Source organism: Elephas maximus, chromosome 8 (assembly GCF_024166365.1).
Source record: "Elephas maximus indicus isolate mEleMax1 chromosome 8, mEleMax1 primary haplotype, whole genome shotgun sequence".
NCBI lineage: Eukaryota > Metazoa > Chordata > Mammalia > Proboscidea > Elephantidae > Elephas > Elephas maximus.
The window spans coordinates 5,411,358-5,434,042 of NC_064826.1; the positions used below are offsets into that span (position 1 = coordinate 5,411,358).

The 22,685-nt window shown below is 51.1% G+C and overlaps 1 protein-coding gene across 1 annotated transcript; it reads left to right on the forward strand.

Annotated features, from left to right (window-relative positions):
• Nucleotides 1–10,483: 10,483 nt before the first annotated feature.
• NOBOX (NOBOX oogenesis homeobox) lies at nt 10,484–13,761 on the forward strand (the record flags this gene model as incomplete). The annotated part of the gene is made up of 7 exons (XM_049894553.1): nt 10,484–10,712; nt 11,046–11,191; nt 11,363–11,529; nt 11,750–11,838; nt 11,994–12,225; nt 12,513–12,817; nt 13,448–13,761. Coding segments are annotated over 7 exons (1,476 nt in total), but the record flags the coding sequence as incomplete, so codon positions are not given.
• Between the last annotated feature and the right edge of the window lie 8,924 nt (nt 13,762–22,685).

Sequence of the window (22,685 nt, forward strand, 5' to 3'; positions counted from 1 at the left end):
ACTCATCTGATAAATAGTTAACATTACCCACTAGACACTATGCTAAATGCTTGAAATGTTGTTGTTGTTGTTGTTAGCTGTCGTGGAGTCCATTCTAACTCATGGTGACCCCGTATGCACAGAGTAGGGTTTTCAAGGCTGTAACCTTTCAGAAGCAGATCACCCGCCCTTTCTTCCAAGGCACCTCTGAGTGGGTTCGAATCATCAACCAACAAACAAGTGCATAGCTGTTTGTGCTACCAAGGGACTCTACAATGCTTGGAATATATGGGTACACACTGGTGAAACCAACTGATGCTGTACCCATGGAGCTCAAAATATTGTTGGGGAGACAGATGTAGTCAAACAAAGAAGAATAGATTGCATGTTGTGCTAAGAGTTATCATGGATCAAAGAAGAAACTAGTCTACAGGACAAATAGTCTACACAAACCATGGCTTCTACAATGAGACCAGAAGAACTAGATGGTACCTGGGGCTACCACTATGGACTGTTCTAACTAGGGCCACAATAGATGGACCCTAATAGAATGGGAGAAAAATATGGAACAGAACCTCAAATTCCTAAAAAAAAAAAAAATCCAGACCTACTGGACTGGTTGAGACTGGAGGACTCCCCAGGACTATTGCCTTGAGATACTTTCAAACCTCGAACTGAAACTAACCCCTGAGGTCACCTTGTAGTTAAATAAAAAATTGGCTGAAAAAATAGACTATCACTCATAAGTACTGTGCTCCTTTAAAAAAGCACCTCTATGATACCAAACTGTCAACAATTACTTTAAAAAAACAAAGATGAGAATGTAATGAAGCAGGGAAACAAGATTAATGGCGATGGAACAACCAGAATGGAGATAATGAGAATGCTCACACATTGTGAAGAATGTAACCAATGGCACTGAACAACTTGTGTAGAAACTGTTGAATGGGGATCTAAACTGCTATGTAAATCTTTACCAAAAGTACAATCAAAGATTATTTAAAAAAAAAAAAAAAAGTTAACATAGGAACAGAGAACAGATTAGGATGCAGGTAGGTGTTACTTAGATCCTGCAGCCAACGGAGTCTTAGTTGATGGGTGACGTTTAAACTAAGCCCTGAATATGAACCAGCCACAAGAAGAACCAAGGGAATGGTGTGCAAGCACAGGGAACAGCATCTGTGAAGGCCCCGAGACAGGAACAACTTGACACGTTTAAGGCTCTTAAAGGAGCCTAGAGCAGAGTAGAAGGATGAGCCACTTGAGATACAGGTGGACAGGTAAGCCGGGCCAGGTCAGGCAGGGCCACAGTGACACATCTGCATTCTTCTCTGAGGATAGTGGAAAGTCATTCGAAGGGTATAAACAGAAGAGCACCCTATGTGACTTAATTTACGAGTTAAGACCATTTCTCTCACAAGCCTTGGGAAAATGCATTATACTATGAGGAGTGGAGCTAGGGAGGTGAGCTCAGGAAGCCGGACTCAGGAAGCCATCACTGGAGAAGCAGCAGAGAGCAGAGCAGCCAGGAGGACATTGGTGACCTCTAGGAGAAGTCAGGTATCTGGGTGTGCTTTGGATGCAGCCCTGGTGGGAAGGTACAGCCATTCATCTGTGAGCTGTGCCAGAGAGAGGGGAACTGGCGTGATTCCCACAGATGGGTGAGGCAGACACAGGGAAGCCTGGAGAGTCACAAGCCGGGGGTGGTAATTAAGAGTTCAGTCTGGGGCAGGTGAAGTCTGAAAGGTTTCAGGGACACCAGTGCTTGCCCTGGTCCGTACACCCAGACCAGCAGAAGGGCCAAAGAACAAGAAATTAGATCTCCCAATTCCTGAAGAAAGAATACTTACTTCATAATGTCCAGTACAACAAAAACAACAACGACAAAAAAAAAAAAAAAAACCCTTTGCCGTTGAGCCGATTCTGACTCATAGTGACCCCATGCATTACACATTAGAGCTGCTCCATAGGGTTTTCTTGGCTGTGATCATAACAGAAGCAGGCCACCAAGTCTTTCTTCTGCAGTGCCGCTGGGTGGGTTTGAACCATCAATCTTTAGGTTAGTAGTTGAGCACAGACTGTGCTGGCCAGAAACTTAATCCCAAATATGGCCCTTCCCCTCCCTGTAACTCTCTTCTCCCCTCCTTGGGATGGCTCTGAAGGCACCTTCCTGGCTCCAGATCGCCCAGACCCAACCCACACCCCTTGCGCATGCAGCACCACAGCAGGACAGGACAACCAGAGCAGCTTGCAGAACAAAGACTGGGTCTGGTAGCCTATCCGGTTCTATGGCTTCCTGTCATCCCAATGCGCCAAGTGACAGGCTCTGCAGGACTATTTCTCAGGTGATCAGCCTGGTTTGCTATCGTTTAATCTCTCTACCTTGCTGAAGGCAAACCTTGTTTTTCACCTTTCCCTCCTCCGTGCAAAGGAAGTTGCTCCCAGCATTTCACTCACACTGGAGACCTTGCCCCTGATTGAAATCATAGAAAAGGAGATATTTAATGACAACATCCCACCACCTGTCTGTCAATTTGGTGTACTGTGGTGGTTTGCGTGTTGCTATGATGCTGCTAGAAGCTAGGCCACCAGTATTTCAAACACCAGACGGGTCACTCATGGTGGATAGGTTTCAGAGGAGCTTTCAGACTAAGACAGACTAGGAAGAAAGGCCTCATGCTCTACTTCTGAACATTAAACAAGAAAACCCTATGGATCACGACAGAATACTGTCTTATAGTCCTGGAAAATGAGCCCCCTGGGTTGGAAGGTACTCAAAATACACAGTGGCCAAAACCATGGACTCAAACACAGCAACGATCATGAAAATGGCACAGGACCAGGCAACATTTCATTGTATTATACATGAGGGTCACCATGAGTTGGTGTTGACTTGATCCTCAACTAACAACACAACAAAGACAAGGTCAGGCCAGCCTAGTCCAAGGGGCACTGAGTTTTGTCTGGGGAGATGAAAATGTTTTAAAACTAGATAGTGGTGATGTTGTACAACATGGTGAATGTAATTAACATCACTGAATTGCACATTTAAAATAGGCAAAACGGCAAATTTTCTTTTATCTTTTTAAATAAAATTAAAAAAAAATGTTCAGGCTAGAACCACACTGACTGGGTTCAAATCCTGGGTGTGCCACTTGTCAGCCATGTGACCTTTGGCACCTACTTAAGCCCTTCTTCTATAAAACAGGGTTAATAGAAGAACCTCATGGGGTTGTTATGAAGATTAAACGGGCTTGTATTTGTAAAGCAAGTAGAAAGTGCCTGTGTGAACCCACAGTCCAATGGGGACGCACACTCTATCAGGTCAGATGGCGTTAAGTGGTGCTGTATCACTGCCAACACCTGCTGGGGCAGGCAGGGGAGGGTGCAGTTAATTCTGGCATTGCCTGGCTGAGACAGGCTTCCGGGAGAACATCTGGGTTGGGCTTTGAATTATGAGTAAGACTCTGACAGAAACGAAAGGGAAGGTGTTTTGTGCAGATAAAAGATGATTTGTGGCCCTTAGGCATGGGAAGACACAGCCATTCTGAGACAGAACTGAAAGATTAGGGCAGAAGAGGAAGAGGGGGTATAGCTACAAAGTTGAGGGGTCCTGAGGGCCTTGCTATAATTAGCAATATAATAAAAGCAATAATCCATTTTTCTGTACTTCCTTGAACTGTTCTTGCCCTGCCTGTGAAATCCATCCCTTCAGTCCTCCTTCCTTTCATTAAAAAAATAGGGAATGGTATATAGAGACCAAGATCTGGGTGCTGGGTGCTCATTGCTACTGAGTGTCACTGCTTCTAGGCCCTTTCTGTGGACACAGCTAGGAAATATATTTCTCAAAAGTTCATGAGCTCACCTATAAATCAGTAAGAAAAAGTCAGACAACCCAATAGGAAAACATAAGTAATAATATAATTTGATATTCCAGGCAAGACCAGCATAGGACAGAAAGACTGCTTCCAAGTGAAAAAAATATAATAATCTATAAACAATAATATAATTTGCAATCCCAGACAAGACCAGGTCAGAATAGAAAGACTGCCTCCAACTGAAAAAATAATATAATAATACATAAGCAATAAGAGAATATAATTCGCAATCCTGGACAAGACCAGAATAGAACAGAGAGTCCAGCCAACCTATACCCCAGACACACCCAGAGGATGTCAGGACAGGCAGGAAGGCACTTTCTAAATCACAGAGCAATGCAAGGAGGACCTATTACAATTACAGTCTGACGGAAAACAACAGCAGCGGTAACAGCATGCTTCCAAGACGGTCCCATTCCTGTAAGAAGCACAAAATCTTGGGGGTTTGTAGTGAGCACAATCGGAGTGATCACCCTGAATAGCGCAGAAACAGCCTTCACCTTAGCCAGGTGTTGGCAATTCCCTTCCCCAGCAACCTTCAGCTGCCTCTCTTGGGGCTTCAACTGGGCGGAGCCCTTGACGATCTTCAACGTCTCTCCCCGTCACTGGCTGTGTCTGTTTGGGGGTCTCTCCCCAACACTGGCTGTGTCTGTTTGGGGGTCTCTCCCCATCACTGGCTCTGTCTACTTGGGGCGTCCCATGGGGGTCCATGTGTTTATCTGACCTTTCTGCCATTGGCCTTCCCAGGCCCACATCCTGCCCGTCGCCCTGCCCTGGAGGGAGTGTCTCCTCCAGGCTGTCCCCCGGCCCCCTCCTCCCTGTGTTTGCTGTGGCTGTGCACACTCCATCCAGGAGCCGGTCAGATTTCTGCCTGTGGGTAACACGTCTTCTTGCCTGTCTGGTCCCAGAGCTTCTGAAGCCCTGTTGCTGCCCACGCCAAGAACACTAGAGCAGGAACAAACGACCTGTGATCCTGCTTTGAGAAGCTGTCTGAATCGGCCTTCGTGTTCTGATTATTTTTCTCTTGCGGGTGGGGGGCGGCGGGGCGGAAGGACGAAAAAGGCTTATTTCGGTTGTCTAACCAGATTATATAGTTAATGACAGTGACTGAAAAAAACAAGTGTATTTCTTAAGAGCTTCAGACATGTTTCTTTTTGTTCTGCTATTCTAACCAATAAGCAGAAAAAGACAACAGAATAAATGGCTCTCGTAAAGGGGTAATGATGGTGTTTTACAGCTTGGCTGTGAAAAATAAGAAACTAATATTAAAAAAAAAAAAAAAAAAGCTCCCCCCTTTCAAGCTTAGGGAGCAGTGAGTTTGATATAACAGCAGTAGAATAACGTGGAAAAGAATGTTGAGAACAGTAGCACAACTTGAAGGATGTAACCAATGTCACCGAATTATGCATATAAAAATTGTTGAAATACGTGTACACTTTCACACACACACACAAAAAAAAACCCTTCCTCCTTCTCTCCAAACAAGGCTGATTATATGAACTGGTCCGATGAGGGTCGGGAAGATGAAATGTAACCAGACAAGACTTAGAAATAAATATCCCCAAGCACCCCTAAAACACACCTTGTCCTCCATCCGGATAACTGAGCAGCCTCTCTCGCTTACCTGGTGTAGTAACTTCCACAACAGCCTTCTTCCACTTGAACTTGATTAGTGGAAGACAGACTTTTACAGAATAGAATGCCAGCACGACCTCCCCCACAAAACAAATCAAGACATCCACCCCATGTGCATCGTAAATCGAATTCACTTGCAGCCACTAAATCAGATTCTTCATGTAAATAAACAAACAAAAAGCCTCAACTGTATCATTTGTAAAAAAAAAAAAAAAAAAGATTCACTTAACAGTAAACCAAGAAAATCAAAAATAACTGAGAAAGAAAAACAAACTCGGATGTTCCCAGTGTCCTAGCCTGAGCCCAACACCAGTGATGTTTAGAAAATGTCAACATCTTCAATTCCTCAAGTCCCAGAATAAATCAGGATACAATCAGACCCTGCATTTCTCAGAATTCCATGTGGGAGCGTGGGCCAGCCTGCGGGCGATTTGAGTCTTTGCTCTTCTAACCTGCACCCTGCAGAGGGTACCGGGTAGCACCACATCAATTATGACAGAGGGGACCTGTATTCTTCATTTAATGCCATGGGATCATCTATTAAGAAATGCATCGTGTCCTATTTTTCACTGCGGAAGACCTCAGTAATAGACAAAAGGAAACTTCCTTTCCCCTACCATTCCCTTCTCCCATGCCCAGGGCTCCTGTCATCAATCTTGTTTTTCAAAGATCTCAGTGTCTCAGACTGCAGCGTGTGTAACAATCACCTGAACGGTTTGTTAAAATGGGTATTTCTGGGTTCTTCCTTGGCCCTAGAGGCTCTGGGTGGTGCAAAGGGTTAAGCTCTCAGCTGCTAACTGAAAGGCTAGAGGTTCGAATCCACCCAAAAGTGCCTTGGAAGAAGGCTTGCCGATCTGCTTCTGAAAAACCAGCCATTGAAAGCCCTCTGGAGCACAGTCCAACTCTGACACACATGGGGTCGCCATGAGTTGGCATCAACTCATGGCAACTGGTTCCCTGGACCTAGCAATTAAATCCTAAGACGTTCTTATCTGGGCAGTTGGAGCAAAGCTCTCCGAGTAACAAAGCCTCATGCCTGAATGTGGTGGGCATGGGGGGTGGGCTCAGGGGAGAGGAGGTTTCAGAGGGAAGGGCCAGGCCTCAGAGGGCTCTCGTGCCAGGTGAGGGGCTTGGTCTTCTCCTAGCAGAAGCCAGCAAGGGTGTGGCACAGGTGAGTCTGGCATTTAGCAGGCCTCTTAGCTGGGCTATCTCTGCCCCTCCCCCATCTTAATCCAGAAGAAGGTGCCGCTCCCCTGTGCCCATGCTAGCCTGCACATCCTTCTGACTCACCCCAGCCACAGCGGGCTGAAGTGGTCCACCTGAATGTGCATCCCAGGGGCCCATGTACACACGGAACCAGAACCACCTTGGCACTACCTGGGCTCCCCTGGCCGGGACGCCGTGCCTTTCAGGGCCCACCCCTGAACTCTCCTGCTCCATTCACCCCCTCACCTCCCAAGGTCCTGCTTTTCCATGTTGGAAGCAACCCCACTGCTCCCTCACACCTTGTTCCCATGGCCCAGAATATTCCATTTCTAGCTGAAAGGCCCAGCCCTTTTTCTAAACCACTCATTAACCAGAGGGTATTAACCTCACAGAAGGAGTCAGAAGGAAACATCAGATGCCCCAAGTTGCGATCATAGGCCCGTGAATCTAATTTGCTCCCTCTTTAAGTTTGTAAAAGTACCCAAGCTCTCACAACCCCCAAAGTCCACGTGAGCACGATCCCTCGGAGAAAAGGCCTGATTACAGCATAAAAGCACGTGGTGTCCACATCCACTGAAGTTCTAAAGCAAGACACCTGGGCTCTGCTTAACCCTCCCCAGCTCCAAACACCTGTCTCAGTCTGGGCAGCACCCCCACCCTTCACTCCCCACCTACTCAAGGGGTGATGAGAATTTTAAAATTCTAATTTTTTTATAAGAAGGCAAGAAACTGTCCATGAGCTAGGGAGCAAAGATTCAGCCCTCTGAGAGCACCCCCCCCCGCCCCCACCAAGAGCCTGCCCTCCCTTTCTCAGAGAACAGGCTGCGGTATTAAATGGGGCGGCGGGGGGGGGGGGGGAGGGCAGTGGCAAGCCCGGACCAGCAGTCCTTTTCCCGTTAGCCCAGCGCCTGCTCTACCCATGTGCATGTGGCATCGCGTTTACCTTGGATCCCGGGTTCCTCCGCTTGTTGTCCATCACCTGGGCAGCTCCGCGCCGGCCCTTGAGGCAGCGAGGCCGCACTGGGGCTCCTTAATCCCGGGTTTCGCCGACAGCCTGTGCTGGGGGCGACCCTGACCCGTGCCTACAGAGGCGCCCTCCGCGGTTCAGTCGTGGGCTCAGGAGGGCCCCGGGCCCACTACCAGGGCCGGCCTAGAATGGGGGTGCGCCCCGACCAGCCCCCTGCACCACCCCCCAGGCCCCAGGCCCCAGGCCCCAGGCCCCAGGCCCCAGGCCCCAGGCCCCAGGCCCCAGGCCCCAGGCCTCAGGCCCCAGCAGTCCTGGCAGCCCCCTCGCCTCACCTCCTGCCCTCGAGCCCCGACCAGGGGCGGAGCGGCCTGGTGGAGCCCGCACCTTGATGAGCCCGCACCTGGCCCCGGGCTCCCGGGCTCCGGCCGGTGGGGGCTGGCCTACGCCTTCCCGGCCGGCCCCAGCCCCAGGCGCACGCCGGGTGGGCCTCAGGGCGTGGGCTGGGCGCGGGCCCCCGAGCGGCCGGCGGCGCACACCTGCCCCTGCCCCTGCCCCCTGCCCACCTGCCCGCCTGCCCGCGCCTTCATTAGGCCGCGCCTGTGCGCCCGCCAGGCACAGCAGTCCAGGCCATGGAGCCCGCGGGGCGCGTGTGCAAGGAGCTGCGGGGTGAGCGCAGGGCCGGAGCTGGGGCGCCGGGCTAGGGGAGCACGAGGAGCTTCAGGGGCTGGAGTTGCGGGAGCTGCGGCACAGGGAGTAGTCGGGGGCGGGAAGGCTGGATGCAGGCACCTCCTCTCTGGAGTTAAGATTTCCCATCCCTGAGGTACGCTGGGCCTGGAGTCCTGGACCCCTTTTGTCCACCTACCCAACAGGGCAAACCACTCCTTTCAGGATGTGTTCATTGAGCTCCTGCTGTCCCTCCCCTTCCCCGGTGCAATGCTGTATGACTTGTTTGTCCCCCTACCACACCACGGCCTGCCACAGTGCCCTACCCCAGGGAGGTGTGTGTGCCCAGGAGGGCCTTTGAGAAGAACAGTAGTGTGTGTATCACCTCTGGCCTTTCTTGGCTTTCACCCAAGGGTCTGAAATCCACACTGATGGGAAGTCATTCCTTAAGACATACCTCATACCATTTTTTTTCAATGCCAGAGGCTCAGGCACTAGTTAGGGTCCATTTTCAGATATTCTGACTTGACTTGAAATGATAACACACACACCCCCACCCTCCACCCCCAGGCTCTGCTGAGGGAGTAAGGGGGGCTTGGCTGTATAGGGATAGGAAACCCTGGTGGTGTAGTGGTTTAGAGTTGTGGCCGCTAACCAAAAGGTTGGCAGTTCGAATCTATCAGGTGCTCCTTGGAAACCCTATGGGGCAGTTCTACTCCGTCCTATAAGGTCGCTATGAGTTGGAATCAACTCAACCACAATGGGTTTGGTTTGGTAGAGGGATAAGAGCTCAGGGTTCCCATGGAGAGCTCCGGCCTCAGCCCACAGCTGTGTGGTCCTGGCAGGTTACTCACCTGTCTGCCCCTTGTTCTTCCTCTGCCGGAGGGGTGTCAGCAGGGCCCCCCTCCCAGGATTACTGCACATGGTGCTAGCTCTGAGAGAGCCGTCAGCACCTGGCCAGGAAGGTGGTAAGACAGACCTGAGGGTCAGTCCTAGCTCCAGGAGAGAAGGAAAGGCTGGGAGGGAGAGTGATGAGGTCCAGTCCTGGCAGGGCCACCTTCCCCTTCTCTGCCTGCCCAGGCCCTGAGTGAGGCCCTGCTGTGTGTGGGTGGTAGATCAAGGGGGGTAGAAGTGGAAGTGACCAGTGACAGAGTCCTGTAACAGGTGAGGACAGCTGGCATGGGCTCCTGGAGACCCCCCCTACTGCCCTGTCCCTGTGTCTGCTGTGGGCCCAGAAGCCATCACAGAACGAGCAGAATCTCTCCCCCCCACCCACCCCCTCCCTGGCATCCATCCTGCATCCATCCCCAAAAAGCACCTGCAAAGATGCCGACCCCTCACTTTCCCACCCTTGGGGTCTGGAAAAAAACAGGGAGCTCACAGGGATGAGTACCCTAAATTACAATGACTCTCCTAAGCTCTGGAGTCCCTGGGTGGTGCAAAGGTTAACGTGCTTGGCTGCTAATTGAGAGGCTGGGGGTTAAGTCCACCAAGAGGTGCCTCAGAAGAAAGGCCTGCTGATCTATTTCTGAAACATCAGCCATGGAGAACCCTGTGGAGCATAGTTCTACTCATGACACTTGTGGGGTCGTCATGGGTCAGTGTCAGTGTGACGGCACTGTCTTTTTCTCCTGTGCTCTGTGTCTAAAAAATCTCATAGTCAAGTATCTGTTTCCATTTTTCAAATACTTGCTTTATTTAATATGATCCTCACAACAGCCCAGCTAGGAAGGTGAGTCTGGACTTAGGGCCCATTTGGTAGGTGGGAAAATGAAAGCTTAAGCTGAGCCAAACAGGGGGATGCGCTCCTTCCGCCGGCTAAGGTCAGTGGTCGCTTGCTCTCACAGGCCGGGACGCAGGAACTGGGCCCCTGGCTGCTGGCCCAGAGGTGGAAGGGCTGCTACAGGGACCAGCATCCCAGGCACAGGATGCTCCAGGTGAGGGGCTGCCACCCACCGAGGCATCTGGAGGACCACTGGGGGCTGATACGGGGCCAGGGTCCCAGCCCTCTAGCTCAGGAACTGGGCAGTGCCCCCCTCCCAGCAGGGACAGGACTCTAGACTCTTCGGGACCCCAATCTCGGGGGAAAGGGCGCTCCCTCCAGGCAAGAGAGGCTAAGCCCAGCAAGAGGCCCTTATCCCCTGCCCCTGGACAGCAAAAGCGGCTGAAGGCCGGGGATCTGGCCGAAGCACCGTCTCCTTGCAGCGCCCTCTCAGGCCCGACCCCCCGCCACCCGGTGCCCTGTGGGTTGGGCCGGGGCCCCTGCCACCTGGCCAACCTCCTCAGCACCCTGGCCCAGGACAGCCCAGACAAAGGCCGGAGGAAGGGGCCCCCTGAGGTGCCCTGCCATGTTCGGAAGAAGACTCGGACCCTATATCGCTCAGGTATGTCCCTAAAGGTGAGAAGAAGCCATGTGACTAGGTGTCCGCCCTGGGAAGGGGGCTGTGCACAGACTGGCCCCAGGGGTGGGAGGGCACAGCCTGTTTGTCCTCTGGCTGGCTGGGCCAGAGGCAGGGCACGACCTCTGACCTCAGAGGTGAAGGTCTGGCTGGCTGCCTCCTCAGGGACACAGGTAGATGGCCCCTGCCACAAACCCAGGAGAAGGTGGCCCAGTCCAAGAGGCCTCAGCTGCTGCTTGGGCCCTGGTGGGGAGGGAGACCCCATCTCTGGGCCCCCTGCTGCCCCGTCCCTCATGTCACAGGTTCCTGTCCTTCCAGACCAGCTGGAGGAGCTGGAGAGGGCATTCCAAGAAGACCACTACCCCGACAGCGACAAGCGCCAGGAGATTGCCCAGACGGTGGGGGTTGCCCCACAACGCATCATGGTATTGGAGGGGAGGGGAGCAGCTGGGTGGAATCTGGGGGTCCGGGTGTGCTCAGCCTCTTCCTGAGCCCCAGTCATGTTTCCCCTGCTGCAGCCGGGAAAGGTGGGGGCCCTCCGAGGTGCCTCAGAGCCTCCTTGTGAAGGCCTTCTGGCTGAGGCACACTTCCCAGGCCCTGCAGTGGCCACCTGGGTCATGGGGTTCACTGTGCAGCTGCTGACCCCCGGCCTGAGCTCGGCCCTTCTCAGTCTCTTCAGGTGCTCCCCCCAACAGGTGTGGTTCCAGAATCGCCGGGCCAAGTGGCGGAGGGCTGAGAAGGTGAACGGGAAAGGGGACAAGGGGAGTCCTGTGGCCCCTGCCCCCACTGATGAGTGTGGCAGGTAAGACCTCCCCCTCTGTAGATCAGGTGTGGGGTCCACCCTGGATCTAGAAGGAGGCAGTGTTGGTAGGAGTCCAGGGGCTTGGGCTTGGATGGGGCGGGGAAGTGGCCAAGGCCTGTAGAGGTGGAGTTAGGAGCCCACGGTCCATTCCCTGCATGAGGTCCGGCCAGTCAAAAGCTAGGGCCCACTGGATTCATGCCCCTTACCTCTCTGCCTCCAGCTCTGTGGCTGCTGAGCCCCCGCCTGCAGTGTCTCTGGGCCCAGGGCCTGGTGCCTCCTCCCAGAAGCCCCCTCCTGATGCTCTTCCAGGTGAGCAGACCACCTTCAGTGGGTTCACTGTGGGAGGCAGCCAGGAGACAGGTCCCAAGCCCTATCCAGGCTGCTGGATGCCGCATGGCCTGCCATCCAATCCCTAGCCAGCCTCCCCTGCCTTCCCCTCCTCACCCTCAGCCTTCTGTTTCCAGAGCCCTCTGTGCAGCTGGCGCCTGACCGGCCCCCAGACCCCGCCCGGCAGAATGACGGTGCTCACAGGGTGGCCATGATGCCCCCACTCTTCAGCCCCCCACCAGTTCGCAGAGCTAGTCTTCCTTTTCCCCTTGGCCCTGTCCCCACCCCCCAGCTGATGCCTCTGCTGCTGGACGCCCCTGGCAGTGACGGCAGCCTCAGGGAGGGGCCCTGTGGATCTTGGGGCACAAGGTATGGAGCTGGATGGGGCAGTCTCTAGAGTTATTAATTGGCGGGGGGGGGGATAGGAGAACAGGAGAATGGGCCCTGGGAGGGAAAGGGTTAACAGAGGGGAGCAGAGATTAGGAGGGTCTAGGGTGTCCTGGCCATAGCCAGGGAAGGGGCAGAAGCTAGAGGCAGAGAGGAGGAGGCACAGCCTGAGGTTGCTATGGCTATGGGAGGCAGTGGAAGGAAGGACTCACCTAAGGCCAGAGAAAGGATGTGAACCTGCAGCTCATTGCATCCCCTCTGCCTCACAGCATCACCTCACCCCCCATCTGCCCATATCTGGAGGAGCTGGAACCTCAGGACCACCAGCCAGGCCACCAGAAGGGGTCCTTCCCATTCCCCCCAGGGCCCCAGCCGCTGCTTGCCCAGCCCCCGAAGCCCGTGTTCTCCTACCTGCATCCCTTCCCCTTCCCCACACCCAGCTCACTGACACCACCCCCACTGGAGGATACCCTCTTCCCTGGGCCCTATGGCCCCCATGGGGGCTCCTCCCAGGGCTGCTTCCCAGGCCCCCCATCAGGGCAGGTCCTGCTGCAGCCACCAACTGGGAACATGGGTGAGTTGGCTGGAAGAGGAGGGGGCTGGGGGTGAGGAGTGGGCATGGGGTGGATAGTGAGTCACAGCTCTTGTTGAGCTCTTCCTCCTGGAGTTCCCTGGACCTGCATAGCTGGGTGAGAAACAGCAGAGGTGCTTTGGATTTAGAAAAATGGAGTTTGCAGTCCAGCTCGGCCATTCCCAGCCATGATTTCCTGTATTCAGGAATGAAAACAGCATTCCCAAAGTGCAGAGGGCTGGTGAGGGTCAGGAACAGCTTGTGCAGTGTGGAGTGTGCAGAGCAGAGCAGAGGCAGCAAACATTATCCTCACTGGGGCCTCGGACCCTGGACCTGAGAAGCGTTTGTGCTATTGAGACTAAAGCTAGCAGGAGAGAAAAGTTTGTTCTGGGTTCTGTCCCGTTGACTCCCTGAGAGCTGGTTCCTGGCCTGATGCATGGTGTGTTCTAGGCCTATGCTGCAGCCTCAGAGCTTCAGTCCAGGGTCATGTCTGCCCCAGGCAGCTCCTGGTACTATTTCTTCCAGAGGGGAGATCCCAGGGATCCTGGCTGGTGTCTGGAGGTGGGAGGAAAAGATGTTAGCGGTGCTTTATTCTCTTGGCCCTATCTCACCCCTTCCTACCCCTGCCCACAGGTCCAGTGCCCTGGAGTGACCCCTGCCTACCGGAGCTGCCCTTCCCTGGTCCCTTCTGCACACAGGCTCTGGGCCATCCTGCAGAGGCAGAGGGCTACTTCCCCGATGACCTCTTCCCGGATCCTTATGTCCAGGCCAAGAGCGGGCAGCCTTCCCCAGGTGCCTCCATGCCAAACGCAGTGGCCAGGCCATCGGGAACAGGGCCCCTACTCAGCAAGGCTCCTGAGGGGCCACTGGCTGCCCCCCAGAACCAGCCAGCCACTCGAGACGAGGCCAGAGGTGAAGACAGGAGCAACCTTGTTTCCTAGTGGGACATGACCAAAAAGTCGGACGAGACCCTGGACGACTCTTCACGGGCTAGAAGTCAGATACCCCCGGGGTGGGCTCGTGTTGCTGGCCATTGGTTTGAGAAGGAAGAGGGCTGGCCAACTGCTTTCTCCACACCACTACAGGGTGATCCTGAAGAAAGAGGGCGGCCTGCATTGTGTCTGAATGTTGTACCCCATTATGTTGTTCGCTTTCCTGGCGGATGGACAGCCAAGTGTCCGTTCTAAGCAGTAAACTGTCCACTGTGGGGGTTGATCTTGTGACCGTGCATCCCACCTCGTACCCCGGAGAGCCTGTGTCCTTCCACCCACTCAGCAGGCCAGCTGGTGGACGTCGTCCTGGGCATCTGGTGAGATCCCCATCCAGGGTGCCCTGCGGTCCTGGGCCCATCCCTCCTCCCCCCAGGAGCAGAGCACCGGACCCGTGGGGCCTCGCTGTGGAGCCGCCATTAAACCATGTTCTCTGACCCAGGGCTGAGCCTCCCGCACGCCTGGGCCTGGGCCTTTCCTGGAATTCACCCCTCCCACCCCCCTCGGGACAGGATCACAGTTGAAGTCTGGGGATGTTTTCATGCAGTGTCTGGAACTGGGAACTGTGGTTTATTTTCCCTAAGCTCTTCTTTTTGTGGGGTGAGGGGTAGGGGAGACTATGAAGAGGCCAAGCTGGCAGTACTTCTTCTCTGGTCTCTGTGTCACCCCTGGTCGCTGTGTCACAGCACTTCTGGACAGACAAAGGAGCCGGGCCTTTTCTTACTACCCCACCCTCTACCCCAGCAGGGGCACCTGAAGACACACCCCAAATGACCGCTCCCATGTCCCAATCACCCCTCGCCTGCACTGCCATTTTCCCCCCTCCACTGACCTGTGATCACCTTGTGCTTGGGGCTGCTCTGAGGGGCTGAGGTGGAGGGTTCGAGGGGCACGAAGAGGAGGGAGAGTCCAGCAAAGAGCAAGGATGTTCCTTAACATCCGGGGGAAGGTCTGGTGCTCAGGAGGAAAGGGTCACGAGTGAGGCTACGGCCAGTGCCATCCCTCCTGTGCCACAGGACAGAGGGTCTTTGTGTCCACAGTGAATGTGGCCAGCTTCCTCCTCCTCTGGGAGGTAGCTGACAATTAGGAGCTGAGGAAGGACACTTCAATTGGACCCATTGGGACGGTGCTGAGAGGCCACTTCTGTGCTTAAGGGCTGAAGGGAGAATGCCAAGGAGGAGCAGCAACCAGTTTGTTTAAAGGGAAAAGGTGGGGTGGCATGGGGTATGGGAACACGGCCATGGCATTGTCGGCTTCAGTGACAGGTCTGCAATTGTGTGTGTAAAAAACTGCAGTGTTTTTTGCTTTGTTTTGTTAATGTATAGCTGATATTTCCCTGGGATCACAATACTGTCTGATTAAATGACTTGATGCGTGGAAATTGCATGTTGAAGAATCCGACACACAGAAAGCACGTGACAAACATTAGAGCTTTTCCTCTCCTTCCTCCCAGTGTCCGTGGCTGTGATTTGGCTTCAGTATTTGGGGGGGTGTGTAATGCCCCACATTTGATGGCTCTACGGTGTCCTGTATTATGATTTGGCAATAGCCAGGATTTGGGGGCTGTGGAGCCAATCCACTTTGTTGTACCTTTGGTGTGTGTGGGAGGTGTCACTCTGGACCTCTGAATGCTATGGTTATTGGCAAATACACTGAACTTTTTTTTTTTTCAAAAACATGTATTACAATTTGCATTCACATACTAGTTGAAAGGTCATAGTTCATAAGAACTGAAAAGAATATTCAGAGACAGAGAAGAAACTTCTTGAGTTCCACAAACACACGCCACGTGCCAGGGTGGGGTTTTACAGACCAACAGTGTTTCACGTCTCTGCTTCGGTACTGTGTCATCTTATTGCCACCCAAGGATTCCAACAGGCTTACCTTGGGGATCAAGATGTATACATGAAAACGTTAACTGTCTTGTGCTCTGACACCCAGCTGAATCTTTTCAAGTATAAACCTCACACACCACTTGCTTTTACTGTCTCACGAGGCCCACGAAGAGGGCAGTCTAAAAACAGACGTAAGGAAAGAGGCAGAAGGCAAGTCTTCAGCCATGTGCTGTCTTCCCTCCCCTGGTCCTCACAGAGTCCTGCTGCCTCCCAGCCTGAAGGGAGGCCCGGGGATTTTATGAGTTAGCTGACAAAAGTGAACAAGGGACCGAACAAGGAGAAAGTGGTGGAAACTTCTTAGAGACATAAAAGCCTAGTGCCAAGGGCAGGAGGCTCCTCAAACGCCTGTCTTGGTTGTTAGCTGCCATCAAGCCAGCCCCTGGCTCATGGTGGCCACATGCACAACAGAACAAAATGCTGCCCAGTCCTGCCCCATTTCTCTGACCGGTTCCAGACTGGACCCTTGTGATCTGTACGGTTTTTGCTGGCTGATTTTCAGAAGTAGATTGCCAGGCCTTTCTTCCTAGTCTATCTTAGTCTGAAAGCTCCGCTGAAACCTGTTCGGCATCATAGCAACACAGAAGTCCCCGCCGACAGACGGGTGGTGGGTGTGCATGAAGTCAACTGGCCGGGAATCAAATCGGGGTCTCCCACATGAAAGATGAGAATTCTACCACTGAACCACCATGGCCTCAGGCGGAATTCTAGACTCCAGAAAAACTACAAAAAGAGTTCCACTAGATGGCATTCTAACACCAGTTTGATTGTGAATAAAACAGCTGTAAATACTGTGGGTGTTTGCAGTAAGAAAGGAGTCCCGGGGTGGTACAAATGTTTGAGAGCTCTGCTAGTAACGAAAAGGTTGGCAGTTCGAGTCCACCCAGAGGCGCCGCAAAGAAAGGCCTGGCGATCCGCTTCTGAAAAATCAGATATTGAAAACCCTATGGAGCACACTTCTACCCTGACACACATAAAACACAAGTTGACTGGACAGCGACTTGTGTTGTATACATGTGTGTGTATCACGGGCTCTGTATATTAGGTGTGTGCGTATATCACTGGCTGTCGTGTGTGTATATATCTCCCTAGTTCTATCTCTCTAGAGAACTCTAAGACCCGGAAGATAACGAGAGGCATAAAGGGTATAAAGTCAAGCAGCACACTCTTCCAGAGAGATTCTGGATGAAAAGGCTGGGGAAGGTATTCCAGCGTGCAGGAGGCAGGTGCTGAGACCAACGCGGTGGTGGGGAAGAAGGCAGGGGCAATGCGATGGAGAAAGGGGCAGAATCTGATCTGCGGCTGGGGAGGAGGGAAGGTTTGGCACCCAGGCAGGCGCCCAGTAGAACCACTTACAAACCGCAGAGGTCAAGGTGAGCTGGCTTCTGCCTCCTTGTGTCTTAGCTGAGTCACCTTCACTTTTGTTTTAGTGGCATTGCCTTGGCCACTTTGCCTGAGTACAGTCCTGTTGCCGCAGCTGTATTACCTGAGAGTGGAATTTCCACCCATGAGATGCCCTGGTCCCCTTGGAGCAGTTTCTCCGATTGCTGCTTAGGTGGCTCAGGTTGTCTGCTCCATCTCCTCCCGCCCCGCGCCCCCTCCACCTCTGCTCCTTTCCGCATCCCGCGCCCTCCCTCCCTGGCCCTCCTACCCTGCGCCCTCCCCAGTCCGCAGGCTGGGGGCCTGCAGGGCTGAGATCCTGTGGTTGAGAAGCCCTTTCTTACCATCCACCACATGCCCTTTTGGCATTTGCTAGCTTCCCAGCGAGCCCACTTCAGTATTCCTCCTTCTTGCCCTCACCAGACTCACTATTCCTTTGCGTCACTTCTCTGTCACTTCCCATAACTGTGAGTTGTTTCAGACCCAATTAGCTCAAACATGTTCTCTGGATGGTATTTACTGTCAAATGTTTCAAGAAATATTTTACACGATCATTGTCTTTGATTCCTCAACTGGAAAACAGTTCTTTCGTCCTTTTTCCCCTTTTATTTGTTAATGTCAATATTGTTTTATTTCAAGGAGGAAGCCCAGTTTTTCTGCATAAATTCCCTCTGCTCCTAAAGATCCTCTTGTACCCTTCTCCCCAGGTCTGCCCAGACACATCACACACAGAGACACACACAGACACCACCCACACAGACACACTCACCACACACACACAGACACCACACACACACACGGACAGACGCCACACACACACACTCACTACAAAGACACACAGAAACATACCACACACGTACACACACATACGCACACCACACATGCACAGACATCACACAGAAAGACACCACACACAGACACGTACCACACACAGACACTCCACACAAAAAAACCCAGAAACACACCACATATAGACACATACCACACACAGACACACTACACACAGAGACACAGAGACACACCACACACAAAGACAGAAACACACCACACATAGACACATACCATACAGAGACAGACACATATACACACATACACAACACACATACACGCACACCACACATACACATAGACATATACATGCACACATACGCAGAGACACAAATACCACATATAGGCACACATATACACACACCACACACACAACACACGCACACACACCAAACATACATATGCATACACATACTCATACACACACATACACAAAACACACATGTATACACACACCATACTGCACACATACACCACACTATACGCATACATACACAGACCACACATGTACACATACACACACGTATATACACCACAGACACATACATACCCACACATTGATATATACCACACATACCACATACACATAGACACACAGACACACACAGAATACTCCCCCACCCCTCCCCCCACACACGATAATGAAGTCTGAGAAAAACCACAACTCAGTCCTTGCTTCCAGCCTGCTGCCTGGGCAGGCTCAATTCCAGAAGGATCTGAGCATGTTCCCTGGTCCAGAGCCAATGGGCTGTGAAAGGATTTAGGACCTGGTCTTACCCTGGGCAACAGAATGACCAGCTCCCCCTGGGCCCTGGTCTCCATCATGTTGTTCAGAGATAATTGCCTCCCTGAAACATTGGTACCTGCCAGGAAAGACTTCACTGCCCATAGGTGCTCCTGGAATGTGGAGGTCAGGCCCCGCCCTGTGGCCAGCTCTGCCCTCAGGTCCATGACTCACACACCAGGCAGCTGAGCGGCAGCCACCCCCACCCTCCCAGCTCAGAAAACAGCCTACAACACACCCCAGCCTAGCACCTTCCTCTACCACCCCACACACGGCCACCCAGTGAGAAGGCCTTGCCTCCCCTCCACTACCAGGTGAATGTGTCCCCAGCGCTCATTCCTGGGAATCTTGCCCCTGGGAATTCTGCTGACTGCATGGGCGCTGACTTATCTGCTTCCTAGGAAGAGACTCGGAACATTTCCACCCCAAGACTACTACTTAAAGCGGGCACGTCAGGAGAAATGGGCCAAAGACACTGGGTATTTCGCATCTAGGCAAGAAGTACATTGGAGTTGAGACTTCACTTGGCATTGCCCTCTGAGGCTCATTGGCTGGTGACCTTTGGCCCTTGCGCGCACCTGATTTCAGGGCTGGAAGATTACGCTCAACCTCAGGCTGGAAGCAGGTGTGGTCAGGTAGCTCCTGAGTCATGTCTGTAATGCCGTGGCTCTGGGGTCACGGGCCTTGTTCATGATTCAGCCAAACCACCACCACCTGAGTATGTTTGTGGACAAGGTCTGAAAACTACAAAAAAATCCAGTGACGTGTATCTAGGGAGAAGGGTAATAATCACGTCTACTAATGTAACAAAATGCTGGGTTTCTAATTTGACCACATTACCAAGTCTTAAAATAAGGGCCACGTCACTAAAGACTCAAAAGCAAAGACTACTGTGGGGAGAAGCAATACAGAGCTGAAAAAGACACTGGATTTATTCCTGGAGATACATAAATATACGTGTGAGAGAACGGAAACTAGGGAGGGTAGTTTATTCAGACTTCAAAGGCCTTTAAACAACTTTTCTCCTAAAGGCTACTTAAAAAAAATCAGTCACCGTAAGAACCAAATCCATTTTATCCTGTAACATGGATATGGAAATTTTTTGAGACACAGACAAAATTAGGAAAGTGCTTATGGACTGGATTGTGTCCCTCTAAAATATGTGTTGAAAATCCTAACTCCTATACCTGTGGGTTATATCCTTATATCTCTTCTGACTGAAAGAGATCAATATTTATGCCTATCCCAAAGAAAGGTGATCCAACAGAATACAGAAATTATCAGGCAATATCATTAACATCACACACAAGTGAACTTTTGCTGAAGATCATTCAAAGGCAGCTGCAGCAGTACATGGACAGGGAACTGCCAGAAACCCAGGCTGGATTCAGAAGAGGACATGGAATGAGGGATATCATTGCGATGTCAGGTAGATGTTGGCTGAAAGCAAAGATCCTGCATTTTATTGACTCTATGCAAAGGCATTCAACAGTGTGGATCAAAACAAATTATGGACAACATTGCAAAGAATGGGGATTCCAGAACACTTAACTGTGCTTATGAGGAACCTGTACATAGACCAAAAGGCAGTAGCTTTAAGCAAGGGGACTCTGCAGGTTTTAAAATCAGGAAAGGTGTGCATCAGGGTTGAATCCTTTCACCATACGTATTCAATCTGTTGCTAAGCAAGTAATCCATGAAGCTGGACTATATGAAGAAGAACAGGGCATCAGGATTGGAAGAAGACTCATTAATATCCCGCAACATGCAGGTGACACAGCCTTGCTTGCTGCAAGTGAAGAGGGCTTGAAGCACTTACTGATGAAGATCAAAGATTACAGCCTTCAATATAGATTACATTTTAACATAAAGAAAACAAAAATGCTCACAACTGGACCAATAAGCAAAATCATGATAAATGGAGAAAATATTGAAGTTGTCAAGGATTCATTTTACGTATATCCACAATAAATGCCTATAGAAGCAGCAGTCTAGAAATCCAAAGATGTATCGCATTGGGCAAATCTGCTGCAAAAGAGCTCTTTAAAGTGTTAAAAAGCAAAGATGTCACTTTGAGGACTGAGATGTGCCTGAACCATGCCATGGTATTTTCAATTGTCACATATGCATGCCAAAGCTGGACGATGAATAGGAAAACTGAAGAATAATTGATGCATTTGAATTACGGTGTTGACCAGGAATATTGAATATACTGTGGACTGGCAGAAGAATGAACAAGTCTGTCTTAGAAGCACAGCCAGAATGCTCCTTAGAATTGAGGATGGTGAGACTTTGTCTCATGTACTTTGGACAAGTTACCAGGACATCATACTTGGTAAAGTAGAGGGTCAGCAAAAAAAAAAAAAGGAAGACCCTGAATGAGATGGACTGACACAGTGGCTGCAACAACTGGCACAAACATAGTAAGGATTGTGAGGATGGTGCAGGACTGGGCGGTGCTTCCTCTGTTGTACGTGGGGGCAACTATGAAATGGCACCTAACAACAATAATACCTATAGCAAGAAACCCTGGTGGCACAGTGGTTAAGCGCTTTGTTGCTAACTGAAAGGTCAGTGGTTTGAACCCACCGTGAGAGAAAGATGTGACAGTCTGCTTCTGTAAGGATTACAGCCTTGGAAACCCTGTGGGGCACTTCTACTCTGTCCTACAGGGTCACTAAGAGCTGGAATAGACCTAACTGCAATGGGTTTGGTTTGGTTTTATACCTGTGGTTATAATCCCATTTGGGAAGGAGTTTTTTTTTGTTATGTTAATTAGATAGTATTAGTGTAGGGTGTATCTTGAATCAATCTCTTCTGAGATATAAAAGAGATTAAACAAGCAAGTGAGCAAGCAGAGATGGGGGAAGAGAGATGCGAAGCCACATGGAGATATTCCAGGAGCAGAAGCTCAAAAGAGACAAGGGCCTTCCTCCAGAGCCTACAGAGAAATCCTCCCCCTTGAGCCAGCACCATGAATTCGGACTTCTAGCCTCCCAAACTGTGAGAAAATTAATTTGTTTGTTAAAGCCACATATTGTGGTGTTTTTGTTATAGCAGCACTAGATAACTAAGACAAGAAGATAAACACATGTCAAACTAGGGGCCTTCCAGATACTAATGGGATAGACAGTTGTTGTTAGGTGCCATTGAATTTGTTCCAACTTATCGTGACCTTGTGTACAAAAGAATGAAACACTGCCTGGTACTGTGCCATCCTCACAGTTGTCACTATGTTTGAGCCCATTGTTGCAGCTACTGTGTCAGTCCATCTCACTGAGGGTCTTCCTCTTTTTCACTGACCCTCTACTTTTTACCAAGCATGATGTCCTTCTCCAGGGACTGGTTCCTTCTGATAACATGTCCACAGTAGGTGAGACAAAGCCTCGCCGCCATCCTTGCTACTTGTATTTCTTCCAAGACAGATTTGTTTGTTCTTCTGGCATTTCACAGTATATTCAATATTCTTTGCCAACACCATAGTTCAAAGCATTGATTCTTCTTTGGTCTTCATTCATCATCCAGCTTTTGCATGCATACGAGGTGATTGCAAATATCATGGCTTGGGTCAGGTGCACCTTAGTCCTCAAAGTGACATCTTTGCTTTTTAACACTTTAAAGAGGTCTTTTGCAGCAGATTTGCCCGGTGCAACAGGTTGTTTGATTTCCTGACTGCTGCATGTATGGGTGTTGATTATGGATCCAAGTAAAATGAAATCCTTGAAAGCTTCAGTCTTTTCTCCATTTATCATGATGTTGCTTATTAGTCCAGTTGTGAGGATTTTTGTTTTCTTTATGCTGAGGTGTAATCCGTACTGAAGGCTGTGGTCTTTGATCTTCATCAGCAAGTGCTTCAAGTCCTCTTCACTTTCAGGAAGCAAGGTTGTCATCTCAATATTGCAGGTTGCTAATAGATCTTCCTCCGATTCTGATGTTGCATTGTTCTTTATAGTCCAGCTTCCTGGATTATTTGCTCAGCATACAGATTGAATAAGTAC